The 23,306-nt window shown below is 37.7% G+C and overlaps 1 protein-coding gene across 4 annotated transcripts in view; it reads left to right on the plus strand.

The window, feature by feature from the left end:
- Positions 1–18,840, plus strand: part of LOC128692073 (exosome complex component RRP45) — an 85,336-nt gene extending 66,496 nt beyond the window's left edge. For all 4 annotated transcript variants that reach the window (XM_070085258.1, XM_053781054.1, XM_053781057.2 and 1 more), the window contains exon 5: positions 18,223–18,840. In XM_070085258.1, coding sequence (XP_069941359.1) covers positions 18,223–18,726 — 504 coding nt within the window. In that variant the 3' untranslated portion in view covers positions 18,727–18,840. The remainder of the gene's footprint in view (positions 1–18,222) is intronic.
- Positions 18,841–23,306: the final 4,466 nt, after the last annotated feature.

Below are 23,306 nucleotides of genomic sequence, written 5' to 3' on the forward strand. Positions count from 1 at the left end.
GTGTAAAACGAAAGCCTGTAATTGTTTTACATGATGGTAGGATTGCTGGTGTCCTTTTTTCTGTTTCATGAACATGCAAGATTTCAGGTGCATCGTGCTACTTCTGCTTACACTTAGATCACACTACACATACATGTACAAGCGTATATATACATACCCCTCTGGGTTTTCTTCTATTTTCTTTCTAGTTCTTGTTCTTGTTTATTTCCTCTTATCTCCATAGGGAAGTGGAACAGAATTCTTCCTCCGTAAGCCATGCGTGTTGTAAGAGGCGACTAAAATGCCGGGAGCAAGGGGCTAGTAACCCCTTCTCCTGTATATATTACTAAATTTGAAAGGAGAAACTTTTGTTTTTCCTTTTGGGCCACCCTGCCTCGGTGGGATACGGCCAGTGTGTTGAAAGAAAGAAAGATTTCTTGTAATCATTATTACTTACTAAAATTTTATTAAACACCATATTTACTACCAGTCAATTTTACTTTTGTACATTAATCATTATTTTATACTTTTCTTAACCTTTTGTTGCCAAATTTTCAAGTTTGTATACAGGAAGGCCCCGCTTTACGGCGTTTCACTTTACGGCATTCCGCTAATACGGTCATTTCAAATTATGACCGAAACTCGCTATACGGCTCCCCCTACCTGACTTTCTAATACGGTCACCGCGCCCCACCTTGTTTGTTTACATTCTTCGTGAGCTCAGTAAGCACCAAGTCTCTCCATTTTGTCTGGAAACTCCAAAATTTCAAATGTTTTTAAAAGTTATTTCATATTTTATATATACTCTGATAATTATACTTATGTATACCTGTACTTAAATAAACTTACATACTGTGCTGGCATGCAGGTACACATTAAAATCAGTAAGAGTGTCTTATGTCTCCAGACGTCATATTAGTAATGATAATAATAATCATCGAGTCTCATATAAATGTCGTATATTACGTTAAATACACATTTTCATTAATCCATCTATGATATTTTTTCAAAATTATATAATAAACACGATACATAACATAAAAAGATGATAAATACACCCCACAATAGAATAAATAAACATAAATATGAGATGTGGTAGCAGACGACTTGCACAAGTGACGCCATATTAGAAATGATAATAATAATAATCACCGAGTCTCATTAAATGTTGTATATTACGTTAATATACACATTTTCATTAATCCATCCATGATATTTTTTTTCAAAATTATATAATAAACACAATACATAACATAAAAAGATGATAAATACACCCCACAATAGAATAAATAAACATAAATATGAGATGTGGTAGCCAGAGAACTTGTACAAGTGACGCCAAGAATAACATTTTCTCTAATCTAACATAAGAGGAAATGTGTTACTGGGGGTAACTGTAGAAAATTATTCCTTTCGTATGTAAGTTTATTCAGGTATACACAAAGACAGTTACATAGATTATCATACATAACAACATATGTGTAGAGAACCTAGGATAACCCAAAAAAGTCAGAGTGACTTATTTCCATTGCCTTCACTCAGAGCATCATTTCTTCTCAAAATGATGTTACATGAGAATGGGAGTGTTCTTCTTTATTTATTCTACCGTATCAATGCAAAGACAACCTGTACACAATGTAACTTGTACACAAACCAGACGTGTACACTTTGTTTACAAAACTTACCTTCGCCTGGTTTGTTTACATAACTCTGCGCCTGTCCTCTCTCTCATGCACTCATTCTTTCTCTCATTTATTCGTTTTATCTCATTTACTTACTCCTGACCCTACATTAAGACTACAAATATTTTAAGGTAAGTAATGAGTGAACTGTATATACATTTTATCACTCTGGGATGCTTAAATATCATAGAATTGTATGTGTGGGTGGGGTGGCCTGGTATGGTAGCCTGGCTGACTACCATACATACCACACTTGATTTCTTACAATAAATACTACTTGTCTCACCCTAGATTAAGACTATAAATATTTTAAGGTAAGTAATGACTGCACTATGTGTGTATTGTACTTTTTTATTGTTTTTTGATGCCTGGTTCTATTGCTAACTTAATATATGTTAGTGTAAACTTGTTATCTAGTGTTTGTATGCATTTGTAAGTGGAAAAAAAGGGTGTTCCACTTTACGGCGGTTTCCGCTTTACGGCGGTAGCCTGGAACCTAACCAGCCGTATAAGTGGGGCCTTCCTGTATTCACCTCCAACCTTTATATTGTCCTTTGTACTTGTGTACCTGTGTACCATCTTACTATCATATTATAACCAAGTCATTGCCATTTTTATTTTTCTATTTTATTCTTTTGGAACATTAATTTGTGAATTTTATCTTGTCAATTTCGGTCTAGTTATACTCTTGTTCTTGTTAACAACTTATATTAGACCTTAGTGCAATTGCAAGTGAGAGTCTTGTACCTTTTTAACTTGTATTCTTATATTATTAGTTTATACCTAGTTGTACTTTAGCTCATTCTAGCTCAATACATAGACAACACCAAATTAATTATATTAGACCTTAGTGCAATTATTAGAGTGAGTCTGGTGCTATTCATAATTTGTATTTTTATAGTATTAGTTTATACCTAGTTGTACTTTAGCTCATTCTAGCAAAACACATAGACAATTTCAACTTCATTATGTTTATTAGTGACTATACTCTATATGACCAAAGTGCTTTAGCTATATACTTATCCAACCTTCCCACTACTACAGATATCAGTACTAGAACTCAACACACAATACAGGATATAAATAACCACAATTTAAACCTAGAAGATGAATGATCACGTCGACCCTGATATAAACCTCCATAATCTAACACCAAATCAAAACCTACTGGAAAGTAACTGCCTTTATTACACAGCATCACAAGCCAGCACTATCCTAAACAGTGCTCAAAGTCTATCAGTTCTTAACTACAACATCAGGTCCTTAAGCAAACACTATGATGACCTCCTGGCGCTCCTTGAGTCGCTAAAGACATCCTTCTCCTGCATTATTCTTACTGAGACCTGGCTTAAGCAGGACACAATAGATAACTACCCACTACCAGGATACACAGCAATCCACAACTGCAGACCATACCAAGTTGGGGGTGGTATTGCAATCTATTACTCTAACCAATTATCTTGTATTAGCACTACTTGCTTTAGTGATGAATATAGGGAATACATTTTGCTAATTTTACTGTAAAAAACCTTAAGACGCCTATAACAATCGGTGCCATTTACCGGATACCCCACACAAACATCCCAAATTTCAGTGAGAATCTCAAGGCAGTAATAACAAACAGACAAATGAAAAAGCACCACACTTCTCATACCAACAATAACTAAACCAACCAGGATGACTGAGACAAGTGCAACCATAATAGACCACATATGGACTAATATACTAGTCCCTCTTAAATCAGGGATAATCACAGACAGCACTACAGGCCACTACCCTACCTTCCTCTTAACAAGCATTAGTAAGCCACCACTCGAATACAACAAAGTTTCATTTAGACTCCATGACGAGGCCTCAATAAGGAATTTCACAGTAGACCTAGAGACTGTTGACTGGCCTACTGAACTCTCCAATGCCAATGGTATTGAAGATTGGACAGACATTTTTCTTAACAAAATACTTAGAATATACAACAAACATTGTCCTATGAAAATGAAACAGATCACGAATAAAGGGCTCGGTTGCCCATGGCTAACCAGCAGCATTCTGAAATCCATTGAAAAGAAACACCAATATGAAAAGCAATATAGACAGGGCTTAATACACAAAGATATTCTTAATATTCATCAGTTCTCACCAAATTAATAAAGAAAGCTAAACAACTGTACTACTCCAGCAGATTCACTGACAAAAGAGGAGATATAAAAAAGACCTGGAAAACACTTTCCCAGATTTTGGGGACCAACAAACTGAAAAAAAAACCAAGAATATTGTCCTAACCAAACCTAATGAAACACCACTGCATCCCACTGATACAGCTAACAAGATAAACGGCTTCTTCTCAAACATAGGATCTAATCTTGTCAGTAAAATCCCACGTACCAAAACACCCGTGCCGGGGACTGCCTTGATGGGAATTTTCCAAATTCCCTCTATCTTGTACCAACTGAGCCCACGGAAGTCACCGCAATTATAAAGTCACTCAAAAATAACTCAGGGAATCTGTCTCACGTCCCACCATTATTGTACAAGCGAGCGGCCCATGTCCTTTCGCATGCAATTACATTACTTTTTAACAAGTCACTAGAAACTAGCACTTTCCCGACACTACTCAAGACAGCAAGGGTTACACCAATACATAAAGGTGGTGACCCTACAGATGTAAACAACTATAGGCCAATATCAAACTTACCATTGCTATCCAAAATCTTCGAGAAAGTCGTGCACAGGAGACTATATTCATTTATAACGGCACAAAACATACTCAACCCCTGCCAATTTGGATTCAGGAAAAATAAAAGCATAATGATGCAATTGTAAAAATGCTAGATCTGCTTTACACAGCATTGGAAAATGAGGAATATCCGCTAGGAATTTTTATTGACCTAAGAAAAGCTTTTGACACAGTAGACCACGGCATCCTACTCCACAAACTTGACCATTATGGTATGAGGCCATGCGCTTGCATATTTCAAATCCTACCTTTCTAATAGGTATCAGTATGTCACCATTAAAGACATAGCCTCATCAACACAGCCACTTGATACTGGAGTTCTGCAGGGACGTGTCCTTGGTCCCCTTCTCTTCCTCATTTATATTAATGATCTTCCAATCATATCCCAACACCTGAAACCCATTCTCTTTTCTGACAACATGACTTATGTTATCTCCCACCCTAATCTTGCCACCCTCAACACCATTGTCAACAAGGATCTGCTCAAAATTCTGACTTGGATGACAGCTAATAAACTTACACTTAACACTGACAAAACCTACTACATTATGTTTGGCAGCAGAGCAGGTGTTGTGCAACTTAACATTAAGATTGACAACACTCTAATTGCCAGACATAATGAGGGCAAATTCCTAGGTCTATACCTCGACAACAACCTAAATTTCAGCACCCATATCCAGCACATAACAAAAAAAGTATCCAAAACGGTGGGGATCCTCTCCAAGATACGATATTACGTGCCGCAAACTGCCCTTCTCACACTATACCATTCACTCATTTATCCATACCTCACCTATGCTATTTGTGCTTGGGGATCAACTGCAGCAACACAACTAAAGCCAATAATAACCCAACAAAAAGCTGCAGTAAGAATAATCACTAAATCCCATCCCTGGCAACATACCCCCCCCCACTCTTCATAGATCTAAACTTACTCCCTCTTCAGATCATCCACACTTACTACTGTGCAATCTACATCTACAGGACCTTAAATTCCAATATTAACCTTGACCTAAAATGCTTTCTTGATAGTTGTGGTAGGACCCACAGGCATAACACCAGACACAAACATCTCTATGACATTTCCCGTGTCCGACTAAACCTTTACAAAAATTCAATGTGTGTCAAAGTTCCTAAAATCTGGAGCACCTTATCTGAAAACTCTAGAACTGCAGACACATTCATCACTTTCAAAACTACAGTTAGAAAACATCTTATCTCCCTGATACACCCCATCAACTAACTACATGTAAACCACCTGGTGGTTCACACTTACACTCACTCACCCATTGACTATAAACACAGAAATACGAATCTTAATCTTAAAATAATGAATCCTAACTAGTCATAAGTTTGCCTATGATACTCCAATATAGACATTATGTAATGTGCCAAAACAAAAGCATACACATTGCTAAAATCACAAACTATAATGTAGTCACTTAGCCTTAATACCATAATCTGTAATAATTTAAAGTTTAGAATTAATCTAAGTCTGCCTAAAATGCCTAGCCATGCTAGGTGTCCTAGTGGCCCCCTCTGTAATTAGTATTTTAAAGCATGTAAACCACACAATATTCAAAATCTGTAAACCCCGCATTGTAATCCTTATAGAGAATAAACTTGATTGATTGATTGATTGATACATGAATAAATGTGTTCATTGAGGCGGGTGTTGAGGTTTCTTGCTGTTTCACCTACATAAATCTTGTGGCAGCCTCCACAGGGTATAGTGTAAACCCCTGTGTTGACTGGTTCATGGTGCCTGGATTTTATCCTGGTTAGATCCTTTATTGAAGTGCTGGAAGCGATGGTGACTCTGGTGTTAGCTTGTGAAAGTACTTTAGAAATGTTCAGTGCAACCTGGCTGTTAGGAAGAATTATAACTTTGTTAGGAGTGGTGTTGGTGCATGGAGAATTAATGATCTGAAGAGCTCTTTTCTTGCAATCTTTGATGAAAAAGGAAGGAAAATGTAAATCAGTGAAAGTTTGGTGAATGTATGTACATTCCTCGTCAAGAAATCAGGACTACAAATTCGGAACGCTCTTAGGAAAAATCCAATGATGATGCCTTTTTTGGTCTTAGTACAGTGGAACCTCCACTTGTGAGAGCTTCCATGTGCGAGTTTTTCCAAATACGAGCAGTCGATGGGTTGATTTTTTGCTTCCATACGCGAGCAAAATTTCCATAAGCGAGCAGACCTCAAGGGAGGTTCCTTGACGCTGATGAGGGGCTCTTGCTCTTGATCTAGGGAATTGTATCTCATTTGTTTGTTGGACTATCTTATTGAAACCTGGGCAATGTATGATGGAAAGATGCTTCATAACGTACACCAAAAATGAAAGAAATCGGAGCATAAGTAATGGAGTTCACTTCTCAGCAATTAGCCACCCCTTAGCGGTATTTTCGCATGGTTTTATGGTTGTATTCTCGTTTTTTTGGTCTCATTTGATAGAATGGAAGATACATCACAGAAATAGATATGATTTTGATTGCTTTCACGACAAAAAGTACCTTGAAATTGAGCTCAACAAGAGCGAAATGCTCATTTGCTTGACTATGTTCAAGAGTAAACAAATGATGACACTGTCCATTCCAGTATGCAGTCATGAATGGGTTGACATTATTTATACAATTATTGCAATAAGGCATAACAGTATATCTTATATTTTTTGTGTGAATAAAAATTACAAATTATTTATATTGTAATAATAGTAATAATAATAATAATAATAATATGTATAATAATAATAATACATATAATAATAATATGTATAATAATAATAGTATAATAATATAATACAATAATAATAATAATAATAATAATAATAATATTAATATACATATAATAATAATACATATATAATAATAATGTACTATGTAATAATAATTATAATTATAGATGGCTTCAAAAGGCTGTCACTAGATGGCAGTGTTTACCACATCAAAGAGGGAGTGGGTGTGGCCGCCTCCACCTGTTACATAATGACATATTTTATTCATTCTACAGTATATATCAGGTTTCTATGTTATTTATATTGTTTATTATTTCATTTTAGATGAACTGTGATAGATAAATAAGCCGTAGAGTTGATGATAGCGAAATATTCAAGGAGTATTTTGTCCTGTCTCCAGACAAACTCTCATTGGCCGCCGCCACTGCCACACGTATAATGACATATTTTATTCATTCTAGAGTATTTACAGGTTTCTATGTTATTTATATTGTTTTTTATGTCATATTAGATGAACTGTGATAGATATATAAGCTGTAGAGTTGATGATAGCGAAATATTCAAGGAGTATTTTGTCCTGTCTCCAGACAAACTCTCGTCGGCTTCCGCCACACATATAATGACATATTTTATTCATTCTAGAGTATATATCAGGTTTCTGTGTTATTTATATTGTTTGTTATGTCATATTAGATGAACTGTGATAGACAAATAAGCCGTATAGATGATATTAACGAAATTATTCAAGAAGTATTTTGTCCGGTCTCCAGATAGATTGTCGTCTACTGCCGACACCGCCCATACCACTACGTACATGAATTACATATTTTATTTATTTTAGAGTATGTTTATTATGTCATGTTAGATCAATTGAGATAGATAAATAAGCCGTAAAGTTGATATTAGCAAAATTATTGAAGTACAGAATTCCACTGGAACAGATTAATTGCATTTCAATTAATTTAAATGAGAAAAATTGACTCTGCAAACGAGCAAATCCAGTTGCGAGCAAGGTCATGGAATGGATTAAACTCACAAGTAGAGGTTCTGCTGTATCTTGACTGGAATAGAAGTTTGTGAGATCATTTTTATTTGTAGGTTTCCAGTAAACTTGAAATCTTAGATTGTTATCTACTTTGTGAATGAGGATGTCTAGAAAAGGTAGCTTGTCACTAGACTCTTCTTCTAGGGTAAACTAGATTGCCAGTTCAACTGTGTTGAGCCTTGCCTGAAGATTCCATACATCAAAACGTTTGGGAGTTATTACGAGGACGTCATCCACTTAACGTAACCAAGTGATGCTTGAGGGGATGATGTTGGCAAAGTGTTCAGTCTCTAGGTGTTCCACGTACAAGTAGGCTAAGATGGTGCTGATGGGGGACCCCATTCCCATGTCGTAGGTTTGTTTGTAGAGCCTGTTATTGAAAGAAAAACAGTTGAAATTAACACATAGTTCAATCAGGTCAACAAAATCTTCGGGAGATAGAGGAAGATTAACCCTTTCAGGGTCCGTCCCGTAGATCTACGGCTGGTCGGTGAGTGTCCAAACTGTAGATCTACGCCAAAATTCTAGCGCCGTCAAATTTAGCGCGAAAGCGCTCATAGGCCTACATATGAGAGAATGGGTCTGCGCCGTGGGTGTGCGCCGTAAACAAAAAATCTAGGCGCCTGCATAGCATTGTGGGAACGCCGGCTCAGTCGCCCTTGTTCACCATGCCTCGTCGCAAGTCAGCTCTCACTCCCCGGAAAATTGGGACTCTCCTCTTCCTATCTGATAGTTCTGACACTGATGGAAGTGGAAATGAAGACGAATTCTACGGCTTTGATCAGTTAGTGACCGAAAAGAATGACCAGGATATCGATAATAGTGCAGAAAACCCCGACGATCCTCGACCTTCTACCTCTGGTGTGGGCACTCGTGACTCACGGTCGGGTGTTCCTAAACGTAAGAGAAAACTAATATTTTCCCGTGGCCTGGCCTCTGACTTCAGTAATGACGATGATTCTGACGTGGATTGTGATTTTATTGCGCTCGACGATCATTCGAGTAGTGATAGTGAGGAAACATATTCACCAGTGAAGCGTCGGTATGTTCGCCGCCGCATGCGCTCGGGTAGTGTACCCTATGCTGTGTCTAGGGGACGGAGTACATCCCGTAGTACATCCCGGAGTACATCCCGGAGTACATCCCGTGGCCCTACACCCGTTTTAGGTAGTGATAGTGAGGATGATGTGGCTACACTTGGCATGGATAGGCCACAAACATCAGTGGATGGTGTTAGTGGGGCTGGTGGTGGTAGTGGCACCGCCATGCGTGACTCGCTGCTCCACGCGGGGACCCACGCTGCTGACTCGTCAGTTCAAGGACAAAGCGGAGCGTCACCCACGAGCCCGCCACAACCACCCGTTCAACCAGCCTATGATGTCCAGTATCCACCAGCAAACCGTATCTGGGATTGGCAGCAAAATCCCAATTTTGTTCCCAGCCCTCACCACTTTGATGACTCTCAAAGTGGAATTCTACCTACCTGTCCCCTTGGAACCACGGCCAATGAACTGGAATTCTTTGAATTATTCTTTGACCAGCCATTGATGGAAATTATTGTCAGGGAAAGTAATAAGTATTTTCAGTACACCATGGCAAATACGATCTTATCACCACAGTCAAGACTACACAGGTGGAAAGAGACGACTGTTGCAGAAATGTATTTGCTTTTTGCAACAATAATGCTTATGCCTCACGTCTATAAGCATAATATAAAAGCATACTGGTCCACAGATCGGCTAATTTGTACCCCATCCTTCAGTGAAATAATACCAGTGAACAGGTTTATCTTACTGTTACGTATGTTGCACTTCTCTGACAAAACCAGGCCTGACAGAAGTGACAGGTTATACAAGATTAGAAATGTTTTCATGTATCTCAAACAAAAGTTCAGGATATACTTTTATCCATTCAAGAATCTTGTAATTGACGAGTCTTTGATTTTGTTCAAAGGTAGACTGTCATTCAAGCAGTATATACCGAGCAAGAGGAACCGCTTTGGTATAAAATTGTTTGTACTCTGTGATTGTGACAGTGGCCTGGTGTTGGATATTGTTGTATACACGGGTAGTAAAACATTGAAAGATACCAAGATGTTATTGGGTATATCAGGTGACGTAGTGAGAAACATGATGGCACCTTATCTTGGTAAGGGCCATACATTATATACCGATAACTGGTACACAAGCCCATTACTCAGTGATTTCATGCGAGTGAACAAGACAGATGTGTGTGGCACAGTGCGTTCTAATCGTAAACATATGCCCAGGCTCAATGCAGGTGTTCGTGGTGATGACGTGCAGGTGTTTACTGCCAATGACATCATGGCATTACGGTGGCATGACAAACGAGATGTCACATTGTTGACAACCATTCACCGTAATGAAATGCAAGAGAGTGGCAAAGTTGATCGAGTGACTAATGAACGTATTCGAAAACCAGTGACAGTGATTGATTATACACAAAACATGCGCTTGGTTGACAAATGTGACATGCAGATTGGTTTTGTTGACTGTGTTCGTAAGAGTTACAAGTGGTACATGAAACTTTTCTTCCATCTCATGGACATTTCAATGCTGAATGCATATAATATGTACCAAATAAAGACTGGTAACAGACCACCGTATGGTGAATTTTGTTTGTCTGTTGTCAGACAACTCATAATGAAGTACCAGGTAACAACACCTGCAATACAACATGGTCCTCGAATTCATCACAATATACCCAAGCGTTTGAGGAGAGAAGGTGATCATTTCATAATACAGCTTCCTTCAACTCAAAAGAAATTTGCTCAGAAGAGATGCATTGTCTGTGCACAAACAAAACGACGGCAACAAAGACGCAAAGACACTCGGTTTATGTGTGAGGAATGAAAGGTGCCTCTGTGCATGGTGCCTTGTTTCAAGGAGTTCCACAAGCTCCAGCAGTTCTAAAACCATGTCCAGTGATTGTAAATATGTAAATATATGATAGAACATTAGTATTATACAATATTTGTGCATGTTTATTGTAATAAACAATAGTGGTAAACAATAATATGATAATAACTTTAGTGCGGTTATTGTGTTCAATACAGTGAGTATATATATATACATTATATACAGTATTGGTCTCTCAGGCCCCAAATGTTAGTAGGAATAGAAAAAAATTGGAAAAGAAAAGAAAAAACAACAAAAAAAACAAAATAATATAATACGCATATGTGGAATTCGTCGATGTTGCCACCACCACATCATTTTCTACAAACTTCTTGGCACTGTATCTCGGTAAGTACTGATCAGATTCTAATTTTTTTTGTTTTATTACCTTCACAAAAATATGCTCTTTAATTCTGTAAGAAAAAATAATTTTTTTTTTTTTCAAAATTCCTTGGACACTGGTGCGTGACTTCAGATTTTGGCCTTGGACCCTGAAAGGGTTAAGGTCCTGATTGACTTTACGTCGTAGAACCTCGATGGCTTGTGTGATAGTTACTTTAGTGAAGAGGGAAGTCATGTCCAAACTGCTTAGTTTCTTGTAACGGATGGAGAGTTTCGGATGCGGTTGAGAACGTTGCCTGAATGCTTAACCCTTTCAGGGTCCACAGGCCCTCTCAGAGACTTGTTCTCAGGGTCCCCCAAATTTCAAAAAAAAAAAAAAAAAAAATTTTTTCTTATGAAAAGATAGAGAATCTTTTCCCAATCATAATGACACCAAAAGTATGAAATTTGATGGAAAACTTACGGAATTATGCTCTTGTGAAGTTAGCGGTCTCGACGATGTTTACACATCAGCAATTTTGCCCACTTTGAGCCCTATTTTCGGCCAATTCTAATGTACTAGTCGACAAAAATCATAACTATTTCACTAGGACTCCATTTTTTCTATCGAATGAGTACAGGAAACCACTAATTTACCAATTTCAGCTATCCAATACAGTGGTCAGAATTTAGCAATTTTGCCAATTTCACACAAATTTCAAAAGATGCCAATTTACAAATAGGGTTCAGAATAAACAAGAAAGACATTCCTGGCACTAAAATAACATTTCCTCTGTTCATTAGTCACGTCCCCAGGCCCCTCTTACATTTTTTTTGTTTTCCACTTTGAATTTTTATTCTCGCAAAAAAAAAAATAAGATTTACTGTTATGCAGACTACTGCATTAGTGTAGAAATGGTATAAATAATATTGGCGCACTTGTGAAAGAATATTAGACTCACCAGTTGATGTGTATTGGACGCTTAACATGATTTGTTTACTTTTGAACTTTGGTAAAAATCAAACATTTCTGCTACTTTGAGCTCAATTTCAAGGTACTTTTCATTGTAAAACCAGTCAAAATCATCTCAATTTCTGTAATATGTCTTCCATTCTATACAATGAGACCAGGAAAACTAGAATACAACAGTAAATACCATACGAAAATATAGTGCAAAGTCTCTGTTTTAATCCAAAAACACGGTCAAAGTTTTTTTTTCTCATTACGCACTGTGTGCTGCAGGATTTTTTTTTATACTGTGCACACTGACCACATAGACCCATTCTTTCATATGTAGGCCTACCAGCTTTCTCTCACTAGATTTGAAGGCGCTAGAATTTATGCATACTAGTACGTCATGGACACTGGTGCATAAGCCATACTAGTACGTCCAAAACCCTGAAAGGGTTAAGATGAGTGGGGCTGCTGGTTCCCAGAAGGCAGGAAAGATGTTTGGCAAGAACTCTGGCTAGTTTGTGTGGTGCACTGCCTATACCTGATGTGATTGGCCTGAGAGGAATATTATGTTTATGGGTCTTGGGTAAACCATACATGTTTGCTGGTTTAGGATTGCTGGGTAACAAGTACAGAAGTTTCTTCCCTTCTCTAGTGCGTTTGAGTATTTGTCTGGTTTTGTGTAGAAAATCTTTGGTGAGTGTGTCTCACTGTTGTGTGCTGATGGGTTCGTATGTAGGCCGATCATTCAAAAGGTCCATCATTTTGGTGTTGTAGTCACTGATGTTGAGTATGACGACTCCACCTCCTTTGTCGGTGGTGGTGACAGTAATGTTTGGGTCGTTGGCAAGGTCCTTAAGGGCAGTGATATATTGTCTAGGAAGATTAGTAGAAAAAGATTCACATAAAGTTGCAGTGAGAAGGCCCTGTATGTAACCCTTCTGGAAGTTACTGTCACTGTGTCTGTGGTTTCTGGTAACTAGGTTGAGTTGATAGTTAGGTTTGCGTATGTTAGTGGTAAATTTGAGTCCCAGAGTCAGTGCTTGTTTCTCGTAATCAGTTAAGGTGCATAACGATAGGTTGTTTATCAGGGATTCCCGTCCCATTTCCTTCCATCGACTGTTAGTGCAGAGGTACTGAAGTTTATGATTGAGTTTGATCTTCTGTTGGAGGTTGGCTGTGGTGACTGTGCTGAGAATATGCTCAGCAGTGTGGTGGTCAATCTGAAGATTGATCCTCATATTCCTTGCAGTTTCAAAGGTTTCCTTAGTGATGTTAGAAGGTTCTTCAGCACATTCAGTGAAGTAAGCTTGGGTAGCTGGAGAGAAAGGTTGTTTGGAGTTGGAGAGTTGCGTAGGAGTAGACTTAGGGATCACTTTCTCAGCCAGGCAGTCTTGTAGGAAGTTGTGTCTGTTGCGAAAGCTGTTAGCACAAAGAAGAGTGTCCAAATAACATCTGCATGAAATGTCCATTATGGTGCGGTGTCCAACAGATTGTATATATGTTGGTAGAATTACCGACAATATGTAAAGTAAAAGGACACAAGTGCAACTAATGTGACATTTTATTGTGGCAACATTTCGCTCTCCAGGAGCTTTGTCAAGTCGTTACAAACAATATATGGACACAGAGGGTATATATAAGCTTAGAGTGAGGTGCAGTGCTAGCAGTGGTAGCAGTAGTGATACAATATGGTAGAACACTTAACTTGCACATGAGTAAAAGGATATAAAATCTATTACTTGGGTAGCATAGATATGTATGTGTGTAGGTATGTATGCATGTAAGTGAAAAACGACTTATACGTAGGGTTCACTACTATCTTATAAATTTAGGACTTTGGTAAAAAAATCATCTGATCTCTCAATCTTAACCAGATCACCCAAAACAACTGCTAATTAGTTATATTATGTGACATTTAGGCTTTTAACTTCTGTCAGTCCATGAAATATTACTGCCTGAACCATTATTTATAATATTGTTTTTATTATGTGCAACTTCAAGATTATTATACGTATAAACCTCCATATTGGCTACCATGCATTAGTATTAAGATTAAATAAGATTGTAATACAATTAACCACTATTTCTTGTCTAGTTTTAAGTAGTTACTATGTACTATAATCTTGTCTAGTTTTAAGTAGTTACTATGTATTAGGATTAGTCTGCCCAAAATGCACCAGCATGATAGTGGCATTCTTTGTACTGTACTTAGCAAACCAAAATTGTAATTACACATTGTAACTTTTGCAAAGAAATAAACTTTTTTTTTTTTCAACAAACCGGCCGTATCCCACCAAGGCAGGGTGGCCCAAAAAGAAAAACAAAAGTTTCTCTTTTTAAATTTAGTAATCTATACAGGAGAAGGGGTTACTAGCCTCTTGCTCCCGGCATTTTAGTCACCTCTTACAACACGCATGGCTTACAGAGGAAGAATTCTGTTTCACTTCCCCATGGAGATAAGAGGAAATAAACAAGAATAAGAACCAGAAAGAAAATAGAAGAAAACCCAGAGGTGTGTGTGTGTGTATATATATATATATATATATATATATATATATATATATATATATATATATATATATATATATATATATATATATTTTCAACAAGTCGGCCGTCTCCCACCGAGGCAGGGTGACCCAAAAAAGAAAGAAAATACCCAAAAAGAAAATACTTTCATCATCATTCAACACTTTCACCACACTCACACATTATCACTTTTTTTTCAGAGGTGCTCAGAATACACAGTTTAGAAGCATACACATACAAAGATACACAACATATCCCTCCAAACTGCCAATATCCCAAACCCCTCCTTTAAAGTGCAGGCACTGTACTTCCCATTTCCAGGACTCAAGTCCGACTATATGAAAATAACCGGTTTCCCTGAATCCCTTCACTAAATATTACCCTGCTCACACTCCAACAGATCGTCAGGTCCCAAGTACCATTCGTCTCCATTCACTCCTATCTAACACGCTCACGCACGCTTGCTGGAAGTCCAAGCCCCTTGCCCACAAAACCTCCTTTACCCCCTCTTTCCAACCCTTTCGAGGATGACCCCTACCCCGCCTTCCTTCCCCTATAGATTTATATGCTTTCCATGTCATTCTACTTTGATCCATTCTCTCTAAATGACCAAACCACCTCAACAACCCCTCTTCTGCCCTCTGACTAATACTTTTATTAACTCCACACCTTTTCCTAATTTCCACACTCCTAGTTTTCTGCATAATATTTACACCACACATTGCCCTTAAACAGGACATCTCCACTGCCTCCAACCGTCTCCTCGCTGCTGCATTTACCACCCAAGCTTCACATCCATATAAGAGTGTTGGTACTACTATACTTTCATACATTCCCTTCTTTGCCTCCATAGATAACGTTTTTTGACTCCACATATACCTCAACGCACCACTCACCTTTTTTCCCTCATCAATTCTATGATTAACCTCATCCTTCATAAATCCATCCGCCGACACGTCAACTCCCAAGTATCTGAAAACATTCACTTCTTCCATACTCCTCCCCAATTTGATATCCAATTTTTCTTTATCTAAATCATTTGATACCCTCATCACCTTACTCTTTTCTATGTTCACTTTCAACTTTCTACCTTTACACACATTCCCAAACTCATCCACTAACCTTTGCAATTTTTCTTTAGAATCTCCCATAAGCACAGTATCATCAGCAAAAAGTAACTGTGTCAATTCCCATTTTGAATTTAATTCCCCAAAATTTAATCCCACCCCTCTCCCGAACACCCTAGCATTTACTTCCTTTACAACCCCATCTATAAATATATTAAACAACCATGGTGACATTACACATCCCTGTCTAAGACCTACTTTTACTGGGAAGTAGTCTCCCTCTCTTCTACACACCCTAACCTGAGCCTCACTATCCTCATAAAAACTCTTTACAGCATTTAATAACTTACCACCTATTCCATATACTTGCAACATCTGCCACATTGCTCCTCTATCCACTCTATCATATGCCTTTTCTAAATCCATAAATGCATTAAAAGCTTCCCTACCTTTATCTAAATACTGTTCACATATATGCTTCAATGTAAACACTTGATCTACACATCCCCTACCCACTCTGAAACCTCCTTGCTCATCCGCAATCCTACATTCTGTCTTACTTCTAATTCTTTCAATTATAACCCTACCGTACACTTTTCCTGGTATACTCAGTAAACTTATTCCTCTATAATTTTTACAGTCTCTTTTGTCCCCTTTCCCTTTATATAAAGGGACTATACATGCTCTCCGCCAATCTCTAGGTACCTTCCCCTCTTTCATACATTTATTAAACAAAAGTACCAACCACTCCAACACTGTATCCCCCCCTGCTTTTAACATTTCTGTCATGATCCCATCAGTTCCAGCTGCTTTACCCCCTTTCATTCTACGTAATGCCTCACGTACCTCCCCCACACTTACATTCTGCTCTTCTTCACTCCTAAAAGATGGTATACCTCCCTGACCAGTGCATGAAATTACTGCCTCTCTTTCTTCCTTAACATGTAAAAGTTCCTCAAAATATTCTTGCCATCTACCTAATACCTCCATCTCCCCATCTACTAACTCCCCTACTCTGTTTTTAACTGACAAATCCATACTTTCCCTAGGCTTTCTTAACTTGTTTAACTCACTCCAAAATTTTTTCTTATTTTCATTAAAATTTCTTGACAGTGCCTCTCCCACTCTATCATCTGCTCTCCTTTTGCACTCTCTCACCACTCTCTTTACCTTTCTTTTACTCTCCATGTACTCTGCTCTTCTTATAACACTTCTGCTTTGTAAAAACCTCTCCTAAGCTACCTTTTTCTCTTTTATCACACCCTTTACTTCATCATTCCACCAATCATATATATATATATATATATATATATATATATATATATATATATATATATATATATTCTTTCTTTCTTTCTTTCTTTCAACACACCAGCCGTATCCCACCGAGGCGGGGTGGCCCAAAAGGAAAAACGAAAGTTTCTCCTTTTACATTTAGTAATATATACAGGAGAAGAGGTTACTAGCCCCTTGCTCCTGGCATTTTAGTCGCCTCTTACAACACGCATGGCTTACGGAGGAAGAATTCTGTTCCACTTCCCCATGGAGATAAGAGGAAATAAACAAGAATAAGAACTAGAAAGAAAATAGAAGAAAACCCAGAGGGGTGTGTATATATGTGCTTGTACATGTATGTGTAGTGTGACCTAAGTGTAAGTAGAAGTAGCAAGACGTACCTGAAATCTTGCATGTTCATGAAACAGAAAAAAGGACACCAGCAATCCTACCATCATATAAAACAATTACAGGCTTTCGTTTTACACTCACTTGGCAGGACGGTAGTACCTCCCTGGGCGGTTGCTGTCTACCAACCTACTACCTAGGAAATAAACCTTTTTCTATCTTTATTTTTATCTGATGTTTTGGGTATCTGCGATAGGTCTTGGAACGTATCCCTATGGATATGGGGGGAATATATATATATATACAGTGGACCCCCGGTTAACGATATTTTTTCACTCCATAAGTATGTTCAGGTGCCAGTACTGACTGAATTTGTTCCCATAAGAAATATTGTGAAGTAGATTAGTCCATTTCAGACCCCCAAACATACACGTACAAACGCACTTACATAAATACACTGACATAATTGGTCACATTCGGAGGTAATCGTTATGCGGGGGTCCACTGTATTTTTTAAATGTATTAGACGTCTCCCACTGAGGCAGGTGGGAGATAGCCATACATACATTCATATAATTACTTTTCAAGGATAATAAAAACTAGATTCATGATATATTTTTATTTCAACAGGTGATGTCAGGAAAGTTAATTGTTGGCTTAAACCCTCACGGAGAAATAACTTCTCTAGTTTTCCCAGGCAGAGTGTCACTTCAGAAAGAGCAGATCGTGAGTTGCATTCGTAATGCATTTTCTAAAGCTAAATCTTCAGCTGAAATGGTTCAGAAAGCAGTAGATGAAGATATAGAAAAGAGAAAATCACTGATCAAGCCAGAGGGCTTTATCAATTGTCTTGCTTCTGATGCCAGATATGCAAGACAGAGAATCATGAGAAAAATAAAAACTACAAGTAAAACTGAATTTAAAATCCCACAAGAACCCGTAGAGGATCTTCAGGAATCCATGGATGAAATTCAAATTAAATTTGATCCATTTGATTCAGATGAAGTAACCACACCTATGAAAGTAAAGCAACACACTGCAAAGAAAGTAAAAGTTAGTAAGCCAAGGGAAGTAGCAAGTGAGAGTGAAGAGGAAGAAGAAGAAGGAAAATTAACTTCACAAGATTTGCAGTAATTTATACTTAATATGTGGTGTATTTTAGGGTAAATTAGGCAACAAGTTAGTACATACACTAATTCAGTAATTTTTGTATGACTGAATGATTTTAGTAAATACTATACAATATTACATTTTTTTTTATATATAACCTAACATTAACCCTTAAACTGTCCAAACATAGATCTGCGTTCACGTGCGTAGTGCTCCGAACGTAAATCTACGTTTTATTTTACATGCTTTCAAATGTAAAAAAAAAAAAAGTAGATCTATATTCGGAGTGCTACACATGTGAACGTAGATTTAAGTTTGGACAGTTTAAGGGTTAATATAATTACTGTGTTATAGTTGTATTGGTAATCATTTAAGAAAACTTATCAGAATTGGCCCTGTTGCATTACACTACAGCCTCTCCTCACTTAGCGACGTACTTGTTTATCAACAACTCGGACTTACAATAGGCTTTCTGACAAGTATGCATACCTAAATAATGTATATTAGAGCTGATTTTCTCTATCCTGTTTATGATAATATATGGTACAGTATTGTATAAACATTTAAAAATATACTAAAAATGTTATAAATGGTGCAAAGGTGACATTAAAACAATATCAAAGATGGTTGACACAAACCCATTGCCATCATAGTTATGCTCCTTGCTTAGCGACTAATTCATTCACTGACGTGATCTTAGGAACGAAACTTCGTCGTTAAGTGAGGAAAGGCTGTACTCTATTTTGGAAAAAATCACAAATGAATTTTTGTACCCTTTTTTTTAGTATTATTTATATACTTAGTAATCAGAAGAGTTATTTGAGTGTGCAATATTTTTTTTTTAATACACTAGCCGTTTCTTACTGAGGCAGGGTAGCCCAAAAATGAAACACTTTAACCATTATTAGACATATCATTGTCTTTACAGAGGCATGCAGATACAACAATTCAGATTTCACTCCAAACAGCATATCCCAAACCCCTGCTTTAAAGTGCAGGCACTGAACTCAAGTCCAGCTAACCGGTTTCCCTGAATCCCTTCACAAAATATTACGCTGCTCACACTCCAACAGCTCATCAAGTCCAAAAAACCATTCGTCTCCCCTCACTCCTATATGACATGCTCACACATTCCTGCTGTATGTCCAAGCCCCTTGCACACAAAACCTCTCTTACCCTCTCCATTCTTTCCTAGGATGACCCCAACCCTTCCTTCCCTCCACTACAGATTTATATACCCTCCAAGTCATCCTGTTTTGCTCCAACCTCTCTCAGTGACCAAACCGCCCCAACAACCCCTCCTCAGCCCTCTGAATAACATTAGTAGCTCCACACCTAATTTCCACATTATGAATTTTCTGCATAACATTTATGCCACACATTGCCCTTAGACACGACATCTCCACTGCCTTCAGCCTCCTTGTCACTGCAACCTTCACAACCCATCTTTACACCCATGTAAGTGTTGGTACCACTATACTCTTATATGATCCCTTCTTTGCCTCCATGGATAATGTTCTTTGTCTCCACAGATACCTCAATGTACCACTCGCCTTTTTTCCTTCATCAATTCTATGGTTTACCTCATCCTTCATAAACCCATCCACTGACAACTCTACTCCCAAATATCTGAACACATTCACTTCTTCCATACTCTCTCCCTCCAATCTGATATCCAATTTTTCCTTTTCTAAATTGTTTGATACCCTCATCACCTCCATTTTACCTATGTTCATTTTCAACTTTCTTCCTTTACACACCCTTCCAAACTCGTCCACTAACCTTTGCAACTTCTCTTCTGAATCTCCCAAAACACAGTATCATCAGCAAAAAGTAACTCGGTCAATTCCCATTTTGTATTTGAATCTGCATAATTTAATACCACCCCTCTTCCCAACTCCATCTATAATTATGCTAAACAACCCCTAAGACCTACTTTTACTGGAAAGTAATCTCCCTGTCTCCTACACACCCTAACCTGAACCTCAATGTCCTCATAAAAACTCTGTACAGCATTTAGTTAGTTACTACCTATTCCACACACTTGCAATATCTGCCACATTGCTCCTCTATCCACCTTATCATATGCCTTTTCTAAATCTGTAAAAGCAATGAAAACTTCCCTACCTTTATTTAAATATAGTTCAGTTTTATGCTTTAGTGTGAACACTTGGTCTACATATCCCCCTACCCCTTTTAAAGCCTCCTTGTTTATCTGCAATCATGCTCTTTATCTTAGCTCTATTTCTTTCAGTATTAACCCTTTGACTGTTTCGGTCATATATATACGTCTTATGAGCCAATGTGTTTGATGTATATATACTCAAAAATTCTAGCGGCTTCAAATCAAGCGGGAGAAAGCTGGTAGGCCCACATGTGAGAGAATGAGTCTGTGTAGTCAGTGTGCACAGTATAAAAAAAATACTGCAGCAAGCAGTGCATAATGAGAAAAAAAAACTCCAACCGTGTTTATTGATTAAAATGCTGACTTTGAGGTGTGTTTTGTATAGTTTTTATGGTTATATTCTCGTTTTCATAGTCACATTTGATAGAATAGAAAACATATTATAGAAATGGAGGTGATTTTGATTGGTTTTACTATGAAAAGGACCTTGAAATGGAGCTCAAAGTAGGGGAAATGTTTGATTTTTTCCGATGTTAAAGAGTAAACAAATGATGCCGTTGTCCAATAAATGTCCAATTAGCCATTCTAATATGCAATCATGAATGGGTTGACATTATTTATACAATTATTACAATATTGCAGTAGTCTGCATAACAGTAAATCTTCTATTTTTTGTTTTAATAAAAATTCAAAATAGAAAGCAAGAGTAATATCAGAGGGGCCTGGAGACGTGACTGATGAACAAAGAAAATGTTATTTTAGAGCCAAGAATGTCTGCATTGTTCATTCTGGACCCTATTTTCAAATTGGCATATTTTTTAATTTGTGTGAAATTGGCCAAATTGCCAATTTCTGACCACTTTATTGGGTAGTTGAAATCGGTAAATGGGCAGTTTCTTGTACTTAATCGATAGAAGAAATGGAGTTCTAAAGAAATAGCTATGAGTTTGGAACAGTGGAATTAGCCGAGAATAGGGCTCAAAGTGGGCGAAATTGCCGATTCGTAAATATCGCCAAGGTTACTAACTTCGTGAGAGCGTAATTCCATGAGTTTTCCATCAAATTTCGTACTTTTGGTGTCATTATCATTGGGAAAAAATTCTCTATCATTTCATAAGAATTTTTTTTTTTTTTTTCAAATATTTTGCGACACCAAGAGACGCCTCAGGATTTGGGGTTGCGACAGTCAGAGAATTAACCCTATCATACACTTTACCAGTTATACTCGGTAGTCTTATTCCCCTATAATTTTTACACTGTCCTTTGTCTCCCCTTCCCTTTATGTAAAGGAACTAAGCATGCTCTCTGCCAATTCCTAGGTACCTTTCTCTCTTTCATACATTTATTTAACAAAAGTACCAACCACTCCAAAACTGTATCCCCACCAGCTTTTTAACATTTCTGTCATGATCCCATCTATTCCAGCTTCTTTACCCCCTTTCATTATACCCAATGCCTCATGCACCTCTCCCACACTCTCCTCTGGCTCTTCTACACTCCTAAAAGATGTTATACCTCCCTTGCCAATGGTTGAATCACTGCTTCCCTCTTTTCATCAACATTTAACAGTTCCTCAAAATATTCTCGCCATCTTCCCAATATGTACCTCCAACTCTCCATATACTAATTCTCCTATTCTGTTTTTAACTGTCAGGTCCATTTGTTCCCTAGGCTTCCTTAACCCGTTTATCTGCAAAACTTTATTCTCAGCAAATTTTGTTGACAGCGTCTCACCCAGTCTATCATTTGCTCTCCTTTTGCACTCCCTTGCCACTCACTCTTCACCTCTCTTACTCTCCATATACTCCACCCTTCTTATATCACTTCTGCTTTGTAAAAAGCTCTCATAAGCAATCTTTTTCTCCGTTATCACGCCCTTTTCCTCCTCATTCCACCAATCACGCCTCTTTCCTCCCACACCAACCCTCCTATATCCACACACTTCTGCCCCACTTTCTAACATTGCATTTTTAAAACTATCCCACCCCTCTTCAACTCCTGCAATACCTATACTCTCACTAGCCCACCTTTCTCCCAATAGTTGCTTATATCTCACCCTAACTTCCTCCTCCCTTAGTTTATAAACTTTCTAAATTAAGCCTGAATACCTTCCATCCCCTCCCCCTGCAGGTGCTGTATAATCCTATGGGTTTAGCACTTCCCCATTATAATAATAATAATAATAATACAATAATAATATGTATAATAATAATATAATAATAATACTATAATTTATAATAATATGTGCTGTAATAACAAGTGTGCTTCAAAAGGCCATCACTAGATGGCAGTGAATACCACAACAATGTGGGAGCGGGAATGGCCGCCTCCACTTGTCACAGTGACATATTTTATTCTAGAGTACATATCAGGTTTGTATGTTACAGTGGACCCTTGGGTAACGATTTTAATCCGTTCCAGAGAGCTTGTCCTTAACTGATTTTGTCGTTAGCTGAATTAATTTTCCCCATAAGAAATA

This window comes from Cherax quadricarinatus, chromosome 15 (assembly GCF_038502225.1).
Source record: "Cherax quadricarinatus isolate ZL_2023a chromosome 15, ASM3850222v1, whole genome shotgun sequence".
In the NCBI taxonomy this organism is placed as follows: Eukaryota; Metazoa; Arthropoda; class Malacostraca; order Decapoda; family Parastacidae; genus Cherax; species Cherax quadricarinatus.